Genomic DNA, 14,783 nt, shown 5'->3' on the forward strand with positions numbered 1-14,783 from the left:
ATAAGGTTCTAAAAAATAAAAAATTTGATGATTTAAAAATTATTATAATTAAATGATTAAATTTAAAGGCAGTCTAAACATTCAACGAGTAAATATAGGATACATCAAAAGAGAGAAGAGTGCATTTTTTGTTTTTGATATCGAAGTAGTAATAATGTTTTTTTGAAATGTGGATTGTTTGGGTATTATTTTCAAATGTGAAACCGTTTAACTAGAGAAGTAAAAATCAAACCATCCAATTTATTAGAGGTATGAAAATTAGACCATCCGATTTATAGAGGTACAGAAATCAAACCATTTGATTAATGAGAGAAATACAAATCAGACAGTCCAATTTGTGTTAAAAAAATTAAAAAAATTGAATTACAAAAATCAGACCCTCTAATTGGTATACATTCTATAATTTTAAAAAATAAAAAAATAACAATGTTAAAGTATATCCCTACTTTTACTTCCATACCCAAAATAAATAAAAAAAAAAAGAGGAATGAGCACATTGTTCTCGAGATGCATGTCAGATTCACCGTCTTTTCACAACATGAGAGAAAGCAACAATCATCCTTGCATGTGCAAATTATGAAAGATCAAATGCATGAAACAAACAATGGATGTGACCACTTTCATACAAACCAAACCATCATTCGCCATAAGCATATCAACAAGAGCAACTTTACCGTCATCAATTTTATAAGGAAAATGGGTTTAAGAAATCATCATGAATAACGAGTCTAATGTTCTGTGGTTGAGAATAGGCCAGTTGCTGTTATACAATGTAATCATGAAAACAAGAAAGCAAGCAGAACAAAAATGGATATGATGACCACCTATATAAAACAACTTATCATCTAAATCTCTTTTGCATGCCCAACAACTGGTTCACAAGATCCTGTTCTCCATACTTACTAAGAATATTAAGTGCACTATATGCATTCGGACGTCTTAGTGGAACTGATTTCTTAAGCATTATCCTTGCCAGCTTTGCAGCTTCTATCAAGTGGTTACTTCGACAAAGACCAATTAAAAGAATAAAATAAATATCAATGTCAATAGAATATAAGTATCCCATATTCTCAATTTCATCAAGCAAGTAGAATCCGTTCAGCAACCTGCCCTTCATGCAAAGTTCCTTCAGCAAAAGGCTGCAAGAGAAAGTATCTGGTTTTATCTTACCAGCAAGCATTTTCCTGAAGAGCTTCTCTGCTTCATCAAGTTGTCTAATCTTTATCAAAGAAACCACAAATGAACTGTAGCATTGACCATATGAAACATCATGTTCCTCCACAAATTTATCAATCAACCTATGAGCTTCTTCCAGATGACCCTCAGCACAAAGGCTTTCAAGAATGATAAAAACAGCAACATGATTTGCACGGCACCCGTGAGCTTTCATTCTATCCAAAATATCAAATGCTTCTGCATGCTGACCTCTCTTACAAAAGCTCTGAATCACAGATGTATAAGTGACAACATTTGGACTACGATTCCCACCCTCTTTCTCCATTTCATCCAATAATTTCAATGCTCTTTCCATAGATCCAGACCTACAAAATCCATCCAAAACAGCAGATAGAACCACTGAACTGGGCGAACATCCATCTAACCTCATAACCTCAAGAACAGAATAAGCATCATCCAGTTGACCAGCATCACAAAGCCCCTCAATTATCGCCATATATGTAATCGAATCAGGATGAAGTCCATTCACACTCATCTCCCTCATCAACACACCAGCCATTTCAATCTCACCTTTTTTGCAACACAAACTTATGACCACATTATACATCACAGTATCTGCACGCATGCTAAAGCTCCCCAATTTTCTAAACACCCACAAAGCCACATCACAAAGTTCGGCTTCTTTACATAGTTTAAAAACCACCCTGAACATGTTGACATTGACAAAACACCCTTCATTCTCATAAGACCCAATAACGTCACAAACAATGCTAGGATTCTTATCAATCCCAAGCAACTTGCATGCTTTTCTGTACATGTAAGCACTATGCCTATACCCAGATTGAAAACCAGCCCAAATGAAGAACCTTAGACCCAACTGAGGATCCTGAGGATAGCATCTACTCATCACTTCCATGACACATCTAGAATCAAGCTTGGGCTTAAACTTCGACAAAGACCTTTCAACACTGCCATAGTTCTTGTCTTTTAAGTGTCCATAAAGGGTATCAGAAACAGAAGCCATACCCTCTTGTTGGGTGGAGAAAGGAAGGGCTTTAAGCCTGTGCTGCAGAAGGCATGAGTAAAAACGGGAGTTTGCAAACTGGGGCATTGGTTTTTTCCTGCCTTGTGCATAAGACTACAATGATGCACAAAACAATCAAACAAACGTTGCAAGTACATAAGAGCAACACCCTCACCTCGGCTCAGCTTTATCCTTCTAAATAGCTGCTTGGCACAAATAAGTTTCCAAACCTATACCCACTCCACCATCAACAACTCCTTCCTGGAATCAACCTTGGCATTCATAAGGAGAGCAGAACCCGAGTTACATCCATGCATTCCCACCCTTAAAATCCAAGGCTGTCACTTCCCATCTAGAGAAGAATGAAAAATTGTAAAAGAGATGGTAAATAGTTGCTTAATCAAATTACAAAGTAAAACACCAACCATGGATGCAAAAATATCCTTGGCAAACAAAGTCTGAACCACAGAAATAAATAAACTCGGAATACTCCTCACAGTAGGAAGTTTCAACTAGGGGACTTGCATATCAGCAATGTCTAAAAGACTTAATTCTACATGTCTGGCCATTGTATTACAATCTTGTTGAATTAGGACGTCTGAAGGACCACCTACAAACTGAAGTTACAGTTTGCAATGTTCTGTATTTATTAAAATATTAAAGGGATACAAGCATATGAAAGTTGTGTAATTATTAGGCATGGAGCTATCAGCAACCAAAATAATTCTAGAATCTTAATATTTCCAAGCATTCACCAAATAAACACTAAAAGGAACTGTGCACTTTCCTCATTTTAATGATTATAAAAAAAAAGAATATTTCAATACACCAACTTTATTCAATTGAAATTAAGGAAACTGCCATATAATGTTCAATAAACTTGAGAATTGAGATTACATGGCAGTTATTTTTTTTTCCTATAAGTTGACCGAGTAAAATTGTTCTACTCATTAGAACTTGAAAATTATTCTAAAAAAGTAATACTATACATATAAAAATGAACAAGCAGAAAATGATGAGAAGATCATTTGTAGCATAAGTATAATGCACCAAAATACTCAGTCGGAATCCTTCAATAATTGTACATTTGGCATCAATTAAGCATTTTCATTTTTAAAATTAAAGAAGAGTATCATTAAGAATGGGAGAAGAATATTACGGCATCAATTCAGCATATTTATTGAATGGTATGATATCTTCTAGAAGAAAAAATCCACCAAAGTAATTTAGCACTGATTTAGCTTGTACAACAAAATCCTAGGTCGTCTACACAGATTTCATACAAAATAATCAATCAATCAAGCATGCTTCACCATTTGGTGAAAACACAGACACCTTTTGAGATACAATAGACGAAGTAAATTACAGCAACTGAAAGAAATTATAAGATCACGACTAGGCTATCCACAAGTCACCGGATATATCCATTGTTCGAAAGGTAAGCAGTAAGCATAACCTATAGTCAGTGTAATCAATAGCGGATAGTGACCCATAGTCTAAGACTGTAAGTCAAAATTCCCCCATAGAAAAAGATAGCTTGCTGCATATTGCGGAGGACATAGCAGCCTATATATGTATATATTTTATAATAATGATAAATTCCTCATAAAAATACTAACATAAAAGAAAGGAGAAGAAGCTAGAAGCTGAACAGAAGAATGATATCTAGTTATTTATGATGTAGAAAGAAATAAAAGGAAGAACAGAGGAATGAGGGAAATATAGTACAAAAAGAAACATAACAAAAGCATGCGAACTACACTACTGCGGTGTAGTGGTTTTTTACATTCCGCTATGCTACAGTAGTGTACCATCCCTCTAACTTATAGTCCGTTCCTACATACTAGAGGAAATGTCAGAATAAAGTTCAAGTAGAAAATAATAATAATAAAGAGTAAGCTCCAGCATAAATGAAAAGGAAAATGCATAACCAGAAAGAAGTAGCACACTAGCAAAATTTTTGAAGAGGCAAATAAAACTATAGAAAAAATAAACGGACAGAAACTCAAGGCGCAAACCCAAACCCTATTCCAACACAATGCACAACAAAGACGCAGCGAGAAGAAATAGATAGGCATAATTAATGCAAAAAGTAGATAATAGATTAGCATTTCCTATATTTGGTACAACAAAATAAAAATAACACAATTCTGAAGTATGTCCAAGGTGTAATCTAAATTCGCTCCTCTTCATCAGAAGATGTACTTGACAAGCAATCAAGCATGGCCTTCATTTTGACTTGAAGCTTCCATGGAATTGTAATTAACTAACTAATTAACTAACTCAGGAATTAGCTAAATCAAGAACTAAATCAAACAGTAATTAGCTAATTAGCAAAATCAAGAACTAAATCAACTAGTAATTAACTAACTACACTAATTAGTTAAACTAAGTCGGAAAAAAGCAAAGCAGAGGCGTACTCAGAAGCATGAGCAGGACAGCAGCGGGCGCAGAGACGAACAAATGAGGCGAAGCACCACGACAAACCAGTTCTTTCTTCTCTGTCGGTCTGATTCTTCGAGTTTGAGTGAACAGGCAGAAGCCTAGCATGAGAAGTGAAACTGTGAGCCTGAGGAAGAAGAAGGTGGCAGAGCCACAGAGGGCACAAAGAAGATGGGAACGTAGTACATACCCTAAACCCTAAATCCTAATCACAGCATAGTTATCAGAACCAAACCAAAAATTAACCCGGTCATACGATTAGATCACTGGGTCACTGATTCACCCGGTCATAATTAAATAAATATATAAAATTATAAAAATAAAACTAAAATCAAAAGTTAAAATGTATGTCTTCCCAAACATATTATTAAAAATCACATATCAATTCTTAGACATAACTAATGATGCAAAAAAATAATAAACAAGTCACTAGTACAAATTCAGCTCATTGGTAATTTTCAACAAAAAATTCATTCATGATAATTTTCAGCAACATACCTTAGCACCAAATACGACTTACAGCAACAAAAAATTTGGCCAAGTGATTATTTAAGTAAGACAGCAACAAATTCAAGGTTCAGTGATAATAATCAGCAAAAATTCAACTCAATGATGTTTACCGGCAAAAAAAAAATTAGCTCAGTGATATGTTCAGCAACAAATTCAGCTTTTCAACCACAAATTCAACTATGATAATTTTTTCAGCAACAAAAACTTTAGCTCCATATATGATTTACAGCAAGAAAAAATTTGGCTAAGTCATTATTTCAGCAAGACAACAACAAATTCAACCACCAGTGATGACAATCAGCAACAAGGGATTATTTTCAGCCAAAAAAAATTAGGTCAGTGATACTTTCAGCAACAAATTCATCTTTCAGCAACAAACCAAGGTGTAGTGATGATTTACAGCAACGAAAAACAGGGCAATTTGTTGGAACTCACCTGCCCAGGGACCAACTGACTGAAGGAAGCTGACCAACCGAGCCGAAGCAAGAAGACCACAACTACCACCAGCCAAGGGATCAGATGCTGATTCCGTCTGCTTCTGCAGCCGGCGACTGACAACACAAAGCGCCACGACGAGCTTTAGTGCGAGACGACGATACAGAGCGCAACGACGTGCTTGAGTGCGAGAGAGTGGGTGAGTGAGCGAGACCGGAGACGAGAGAGCCTGAGTGCGACAACATCAGCCGTGAGAGATGTGAGAGAGTTACGAGAAAGAGACTGAGGCCAGTGGTGAGTCAAGAAATGAGACTAAGGGCTAGGGGATTCACAAAAGACGCCGTTTTCGAATTCTTTTTAAAAAAAATTAAGCATGACCGGATCCGGGTTATATCAACTGGCCGGATCGCCGAGTTTGCTAAAACTGGTGCAGATCGACCCGGTTTTTCGTCGAATTTTGATGTTTGGACGGTTCAAAGAGTAGGGATGGCAAGTTGGCAACACCAAGGTTCTGAAAACCGGACCGGTCATCGAACCGCTTTAGCTATTGGTTCACTGGTTTACTGGTCCAACCGATTTAAACGTGGTTCAACCGGAAAAATCGTTTTATAATAAATAATAAATAAATTATAAATAAACACTAAAAATAAAAATAGGGAAAAAATAATTTTCTATTATTCCACAAGGCCTATTGATACCTGAAACAGTATTTACCCTTATGATTATCAATTTGTCATTCAGTTTGTTACCAATTGAAATTTAAGAAAAAGCTCCACTGTTCCCCACTACATTGCCTTAACACAAAATCCTGGAATACACAATGCTCTCTTAATTCCAAATTAAACTTTAAAAGTTCAAAATCACACCATGTATTCAAAAGATAAATAAATAAATAAGATAATCATATTCTGCTACACATAGAAGCCTGAACAGGAGTGATTAAGATAAAAGTTAATATCAAAGTGGTGTTTTACAATCCTAGACTACTTACAGCCATCAAATACTGCTAAAATTGACATCAGGATGTGTAGCATCATGTAATTCACTCAAGTAAATCCTATTGGAGAAAACTTGAAAGTTGAAACCAATCCAAAAATTTATAGTACAACATAATGCTTCTCAATGTAGCTAGACTAACACAGAAAAGTCACACAGTTTAGCAAATCATTATTGCAAGCCAGTCTTCTGAATAGCTACTCTTACTCCCATTCCTCCCAGCAACCACTAATGTTGAGCATTCAGGACTTGGCAACAGCATTGAAAGGAAATATGACAGTAACAGTTTCTTGCAAGTAAGGGAATCATACATGCCACAAAAATCCCCATAATGATAATGGAAAATCACCTTCAAGATATGAGAAGAATCCCCCTTGCTGGACCAGTTTAGTAGTGATCAAGTATATATCACTTCATTAAATAATGGTATTAGTTACTAATACAATCTGTTAAAACTTTTTGGTAAAGGAACCCATCAAATCCTACAAAGGAATCAAGCTGAATCTCTTCTACAATAGCTTTCTACAGGCAGGGACAAAAATAACAAATTTGAAAGGTGAAGGGGTTTCTGGTCGGGAGGGTTGAGGAGGAGGGGACTAAAAAATAACAGAAAGAAAACATATAATAATTAACCACCTGAAACAGACTTACATATTATCAGAAGACACATCATTAGACATGAACAATTCTCAGCAACAAAATTCCAAGCAGTGAACAAAAAGAAACCCAACATGCAATGTCCTTCTCTAATTTACCAGACAAAAATAGAAAAACAAAGAAATCCACCTACTGACGGAGAATACCAGAACAGAAAAACAGCAGAACCTGGGCTAATCAATAATCTAATAATCACTCAATAAAAAATTAAAACCACACAACATTCAAATTTTCAATAATCATTGGATGATTTTTGAGCAAAGAACGAAGAACAAAGAATGAAAAAAAATGAAGTCATTACCTTCGTTCTAAGCAGTCTGAGCAGAAGGGCAGAAGCGCGACCGACACGGAGACACGACGACGAACGGCGGCAAAAGCGTGGCTGAGCAAACGAAGAGAAGACGGCGGCCGGCGAACTCGAGGAAGAAGTTGCGCTTGGTGAATGAGGAAAGGGGTTGGAGACTCGGGCTCGACGCCCAGACGAAGACGGTGGTGTTGAGCGCGACGGATGCCAGCAGAAGAGCAGCGGTGGGGGAGCAGCAACACGCACAGCTCGAGCACTCACTGGCGGAGGAAGGCGCGAGCAGCCGAGCAGGAGGAGAGAGGCGAGATGCGAGCACACGACGCGGAGGATCCGGCGAGAGGCCCGAGAGCACGAAGACGGAAGTTCTTGAGTGCGACGGACGGCGGCAGCAGTAATTTTAATAATTATAAAATTAAATAGGAATGAGGTGAATATCCACAAAAACGGATTAAGGTTCAATTTTTATTGTTTACAGATAAAAACGGAGTAGGTTCTATGCAAACTATTATTGGACGAGACAGGATTGGAAAAACTAAGAACTCACCCCTACTTGTCTCATTCTCTATTAAAAAGTGTTCGGTCCGGCCAGATGATTATGATGATCGAATTTTGGATCGAACCAATCGAATCGAACTAAATTTGATAACACTGGCTAATTCTCCTTCAACCGAGTCGAGTGCAGATGAACCGAGGTTGGAATCAAACCCGATTGAGTGGTCTGACCCAATCTGACCGGGTCACTGTGCGCAGAACTTCTTCAGCAGTACTCAACCTTTATGACACCTTGTATTAAAGAATTTGGGATATTGTCTCCAGGTATCATCATACATATCATAGTGTCTTGCTAAGCTGCACCCTAATCATGAGATTCAGAAATTCAGTTGTTCTTGGTGATTACTATCACTTGCATTTCCAGTTTATAAATATTAAACTGGAAAGGCTTAATAAGAATGTAGCATCATACAAAGTAACAAACCACTTGCAGCTTTTATCCCTCATGTCTAATATTTATATCTTCTGTTAGCATGTTCTGGTGGCAGGTAGGTAGTAGAAAATGGTATGAGGTGAATGATTTGAAGAGAGTAACAAAGGATGTTAGCTTTAGTCATATGGACCTATTTAATTAATTTGGTAAAAGTGATCAAAGAGCAAATTATATATCTATTTATAATCTATAAAAATTAATACTAATTCATTATACAATAAGTTTTAGTCATTTTAATACTTTTACTAATAATGCTACATAAGCATTTCTAATCACATGACAACACATGTAACACCCTACCACACTTAATCTTATGCTTAAGTCATAAGACTGAGATAGTAAGGTATTACGACCTCTAAAAGTAAAAATTTATATATGATAATAATGAAAGAGATATTTAACTAGGAGCATTGAGAAACGGGTAAAACAAAATCGCAAAAATAAAAAAGCGCATCACTCAGAAAACAAGATTACTTGTGTGCGAAGGAACCGAAAGTCAACGAACATAATATAACAGAAACTAGGAGTAGAGAGCCAAAAAGATACATAATAACAAGCTCATAACTCAGCCTGCGAAGTCAAGACTAGCCGGAGAATATTTATATACATATGTACATATCCCAAAGCCCAAAATACATAAATAAAACCCTAACTCTCCATTAGCCTCTAAGAGGAACAAAATAACAAGTCAATCGGAGAGAGTTAAGTGTATGTATATACATAAGCTATATATCAAAATAAACCCAGGAACTACTTCGCTGCGGAAGTCCAGACGCCTAGCGAGGAGCCTCTCGACCTGCATCTGAAAAACACAACACAGTATGGGGTCTGAGAACCTCTGGTTCTTAGCATGAAAAAGGTGCCACGCACATAATATATAAGGTCCTGGGAATGCCAGAGGAAATCCTAGAACGCCGACACTCAGATTATAAAACTTAAATAACTAAAACAGAAACCATGAATCAGGGTAGTTTTCTAAACTTAACCAATTCCTTAAATCCAATTAAAACTTGACTAATACCCTAAATCTCTCTGTCTTCCTTCCGTTCCTCCATCCCAGGTGAAGTTACAAAGACAAACAAACAGACAATGACAAATACAGGTAGGATACAAGTAATACATATAGAAAATATTACAAATAGCATATTATAATCACTTAGGCAATCCCAATTAATGCACAAGCAAGCAATTCAAATAATATGCATATGATGCATGTCTGTCCTATGACTGATGATATCATCCGTCGGTTATATAGCCAACCTGACACGTCCTGGTAGCTAACCATGGACTGAAACACCCATCGCGGAGCAAGTGGGCTTGAGCTATAACTCCCTTGCTACTACTCGCTCAACCCAGAGCCAATGGAATAACCATTACTGCGGCTACTACCCAGGCGGGTATTTAAAAGCTTAACCTGGAGCAAGCAGAATGAACCACCATCCTTCTACTACCCAGGCGTCACAAACATACTTTTGTTCAATTTAAATCAAGTATAATCATTATCAATTCTCAAACATTAACCTGAAGCAAGCGGGACGAACCACCATCCTTGCTACTACCCAAGTATCTCAAACATACATTTATTCAATCTCAAACATACACTTATTCATTCTATCTCATTTCAATAATTAAACATCATATTATTCACAGTCATTCATAATCATTTCACAACCATTCATCATTGCTATGTCATCATCAACTTCTCATACCTTCACATCATTCTCATATGATTCATCATATTTACTCTTTACTTCACCCCCAAGCTACCTCAAATTCCTAATTTCAACTAATTACTAAGCTTACTAGTAAGATCTAGGGTTAAAAGAATAAAAATAAAGGTTTTTACAAAATTCGATTTAAAAATTCAAAATCTGGTTTTTACAGAAAACAGGGCCACGCGCACGCGTGGGTAGGCGTTTAGCTCAGGACGCGTGCGCATCCCTTGGTTACGCGTATGCAATACGCATATAAGCTTTCATGCCACGTGTACGCGTGAATGCACGATTTTCCAAAAATTTTCACCAAGTCTGAATTGCAGTTTTGCTATTTTAAACCCCGAACTTTCGGCACGCATAACTTTTCCGTCTTAAAATATTTTTCCTCCATTCTTTAAACGGCGTAAACTTCACAGACCCAACTTTCATACAAAACTAGTTTGAAACCATTTGGAAGTCTGGAAACCAAGTTATGAGTCGCCGAAGTTCAGCCAAAAATCAAATATCACAAAAAGCTTCAAAACCTCTTTTCCTTAAAATTCAGTTTCAACCTAATGTTTCATGCACCAAAATCAGCTCAACATCACATTACCATTACCACAATAATCCTCTCATAACTATCATAGTTCAACCCCACAATATCACATATCAACCTATATACAAATATACATACATAACCTCAAACCAAACACTTATTACCTAGTCTATAAGATTCATCAATCAACCACCTCAAACTCATATTCATCATTATACATTAGCAACATCGTTAGCTCATCATCATTAATTCCAACACCAACATCCACATCAAACCAAAACCCAACCTTGTTCAAGAGGTATCAATAAAGCACTAAGCCATTCACATATTCAAACATTCATTCCTATCCTACGGTCATCTAGACTAAGTTTTCACAGAATATTATATATTTTAAATACGAGAAACATAAACCATACTTTGGTCGATTTCCACGTATTTCCCGAGACAACCCTCTAATGCACCGAACACAGCCCCAAGAAGTCCGAAATCACCAAGGCAACGTCACCCAACCTCCATCAAGTCTCAAGTGTCCACAAATCAAGCTCCAATTAATATATATACACCTAACTTCACATTATCACACATACATATATCCATATTTAATACCCAACACACAAAATTAGAAAATTAACTAGAGTTCTATGATTCTCACCTTACCAACGTAAAATTAGGACAAGACTCGACAAATCCACCAAGTTAATTTGATTCTAAACACCGAAATTTAACAATTTTCAACATTCTTTGCACATGAATTTCGAAACTAAAACCGAGAAAATTGAGGAAGAAAATGTGATTTTCTTACCTTACAATGTACTGGACTTTGTAGAGTTCGACAATGCGATCACGTGACCGCAAATGGTGCGGTGATCGGAGTTCCGGATCAAAAGTTACGTGAATTTAAATGAAATCAAGGGTTTTGAAATTTTCAACATGTTCTTCTCCATTTTGGCTAGCTGCCCAGCGTGTTTTGCATGCTGAAATGGGAATGAAATGAGCTTCAGCTCATTATATATAATGAGTTGGTTGGGCCCACGAACTCGGTTCTGTTACAAATATTTAAATTTCACACTATTTAGCTTATTTATAGATATTGTATAATACTCAAACTACTATACTATTGGTGTATTTATAAAGCATGTTGCATACCACACTTAAACAAATTTCTGTTACAAATATTTAAATTTTATACTATTTAGTTTATTACTATTACTTTATTTCTTAATCTCATAAAAATTACTGAAAATTTCTCCAAATAAGTTTAAATTTAACACAATATCTNGTTGGGGGAGTGCTAGGGGAACAATGAAAATTTTGAACAACATGAACAACCACCAATCAAATGAAAATACACTACACTCTAATTTAATGCTACTAATTAAATTTACTCTTTTAACCCTATTAATTCACATTGTTTACACATTGTTCAAAAATCTTGTTTGTTACCTATACTTTTTCCTCTAGTTGATATGGGTGAAAGAACAAAACAAGTCTCACTATGCATGAGACTGATGAGACAATCAATCAAAGTTTGTGAGCTTTACCAAATAGTGTGCCAGCCAGCATTCATGTCCAATTTTCCAAAGCATATGCTTGGGTTGTTATTATTATTATTATTAATTGTTGCATGGAAACAAATTAAAAGCGGCAAAGCCAGCCTTGTGTATGTTCACTTGCCATATAACTACAAACATATTCCATTGCAATTAACGATGCTTATTGTTAAAGAAGAATTAAGGACCAGGAATGAGGTTTTGGAGTCTCCAAGAATTCCTCTATTGCCTTCGTCTCCTTCCACCATGACCATGCCAAGCCCCCAGCAGCAGCCACCATATGTTCGTGCAAGACATAGTCCATGCTTTGATGGCCTGCTAAGAGGCCATGACCAAACCATGCAGAAAAAGATTATAGTGTCTGATGATGAAGAGGTGATGACGATAGAAAAGACGTCATACAAAGTGACTAGAATGAAAGAGAAACTGCCTAGTGTTCTGCTTCCACTATCTGCTGCCTCTTACTATCATGGCATCTCACCCCAATTGGAAATTGTTGAGTATAGTGAGAGCATTAACAAGCTCAATGCGTATTTGAAGGCAACAAAGGATGATGTTAATGCTGGTGTGCCTGCCAAGTTCCTACGTGCTGTCATAGCTTCCGATCATGCCGGTATTTTTTTTGGCAATTACTCCAATGAAGATGTCAAAAACATCTGCTCATGATAATTTTGATTTAAAAAGTGTGATTTATTTGTTTTGCCATACTTTAAACAAAGATAACATTTTTATAGCATATGAAAATCAAATTCTAAAATCTATCATCCAAAATCAAAATGAAATATTTTTAAGAAGACAATTATAAAATCTTTATTAGAATATCCACCTTTTTTTTTTCATAGAAACTCTGATATGATATTATGTTATATAAATTGTTATATATCTAATATCACTAATAATTAACTGATGACAGATGTTGGAAGTGTGGCATCAACTATCATGTATTCATATTACCTTCATGTAACTTCAAAAAGCGAGCAATTCTGCACAGTGCCAATCATCAACATTGACCGGGCCAATCTTACATCTCATGTTGAACTCAACTGGTTGCTTGATTCATGTCAAATTGATCACTCATCCCTAATATTTGTAGATGAGGTATGTTTCATATATCACACTAATTCAAGTTTTTAAGGTATGATCGCTATATGGATAAATAATGCTCGGTTTTGTTAGAGAATTAATCTTATTTTAATTAACAATCACTCAAGACTCAACAAAATAGTAGATGAGTAAGATAAATTTTGAAGAGAAAAATATTAGTTTAATTTCCAATATTTTTCCAAAGTTTATCTTAACATATGCTTTCTCTGTCTTGATTAAATTCCAAACAGATTGATCTGTCGTATTATGATTTATTTGGAAGCCTTAAGATTGTACTCTTGAAGTGTAACAAGATTTCCCATAAGCAGGAGGTGATAAACTATATATATGCATAATACTCATATTTGCTTTCATTCGCGTTTGATTTATTAGCATTTATTGATGATGCTTTGTTCTTTGTTTTGGCTACAGAAATTAAAGCACGCTGTGGTTGAAATGTTTCACTGCACGAAGGTGAACTTAACGCACTAATTAGTTTGAAATTATTTTTCTATGGGTAATATTAAGAAAAAAAAATCATTATAACCTGTCTTATTTAATATTCGTTAATTGTTACTAGAATTAGTGCTGGTTTAGATTGGTTTTTTTAATGAAAAAGGTATTTTTTTAATAAAAATTTTAGCTAATTTTTTTGTTTCCGTTTTTCTATAAACACTCAAAGACTAATAATAATTTCTTCTTGTTCTATTAGAGCGAGACAATATATCCATGGGTTAAGACTATCACAACAGGAGAGGTATGACTCAGATGTACACGAATTACTGTTAATCAACTTAGTCAAATATGTCAAATTATTTAATTATATAAAAACATCTTGAGTAATCACTGGTATTTGCTTAACCATACATGGTTACAGGAAAGTACTTGTTGCACGGCCATAGCGGAAAAATTTTTTACGCATTCGCCTGAAATTCTTGCCGGCAAATCCATCAACAGAATTTTGGTAGTACTAACTACTGATAATAAAATCTTTTAGATATGACTTTAATTATTTAACTTATATGCAAAAATTCTGGTACATGTGACAGTTAGCGGGTATCCTTTTGGACACTGGGAATCTAAGGGATCCTCATTGCAGCGACAAAGATAAGTACACAGCTTCATTATTAATCAACGGTGCTGGTCGTTATGGGTGCAATGGACTTTACCAATTATGTAAGTCTTTAATTCATCCCTTACATAGTAATATGATTAGATATGATCATTCATCTGATTCTTATAAATGATTTGATTCAGTGAAGTACAAAATGCATGACCTCTCCTCTCTGCAAGTATCAGATATCCTCCGAAAGGATTTTAAGAAGTGGACTGGCCAAGGTATTGGATAAAAAAACCATAAAATCAAATCAG

At 35.7% G+C, this 14,783-nt stretch overlaps 2 protein-coding genes across 7 annotated transcripts in view; one reads left to right on the forward strand and one right to left on the reverse strand.

Moving 5' to 3' along the window:
• Positions 600–7,932, reverse strand: LOC107629747 (pentatricopeptide repeat-containing protein At5g47360). 6 transcript variants are annotated; one of them, XM_021118254.1, is made up of 5 exons: positions 7,542–7,932; positions 5,588–5,816; positions 4,833–4,847; positions 4,621–4,743; positions 600–2,552 (listed from the first exon to the last, which is right to left on the reverse strand). In XM_021118254.1, the coding sequence occupies exon 5, from the start codon at positions 2,285–2,287 to the stop codon at positions 842–844; it is 1,446 nt and encodes a 481-aa protein (XP_020973913.1). In that variant the 5' UTR covers positions 2,288–2,552; positions 4,621–4,743; positions 4,833–4,847; positions 5,588–5,816; positions 7,542–7,932; the 3' UTR covers positions 600–841. The 6 variants fall into 6 exon arrangements, with proteins under 6 accessions (XP_020973913.1, XP_016188116.1, XP_016188117.1 ...); XM_016332630.2 differs by lacking the exon at positions 4,833–4,847; XM_016332631.2 differs by lacking the exons at positions 4,833–4,847; positions 5,588–5,816.
• Positions 12,422–14,783, forward strand: part of LOC107632568 (protein prune homolog) — a 4,871-nt gene continuing 2,509 nt past the window's right edge. Inside the window, exons 1-8 of the mRNA XM_021117525.1 lie at positions 12,422–12,942; positions 13,243–13,427; positions 13,664–13,744; positions 13,845–13,886; positions 14,125–14,169; positions 14,290–14,376; positions 14,462–14,588; positions 14,670–14,750. Of these exons, the coding sequence (XP_020973184.1) occupies positions 12,489–12,942; positions 13,243–13,427; positions 13,664–13,744; positions 13,845–13,886; positions 14,125–14,169; positions 14,290–14,376; positions 14,462–14,588; positions 14,670–14,750 (1,102 nt within the window). The 5' untranslated portion in view covers positions 12,422–12,488. The remainder of the gene's footprint in view (positions 12,943–13,242; positions 13,428–13,663; positions 13,745–13,844; positions 13,887–14,124; positions 14,170–14,289; positions 14,377–14,461; positions 14,589–14,669; positions 14,751–14,783) is intronic.

This window comes from Arachis ipaensis, chromosome B03 (assembly GCF_000816755.2).
Source record: "Arachis ipaensis cultivar K30076 chromosome B03, Araip1.1, whole genome shotgun sequence".
In the NCBI taxonomy this organism is placed as follows: Eukaryota; Viridiplantae; Streptophyta; class Magnoliopsida; order Fabales; family Fabaceae; genus Arachis; species Arachis ipaensis.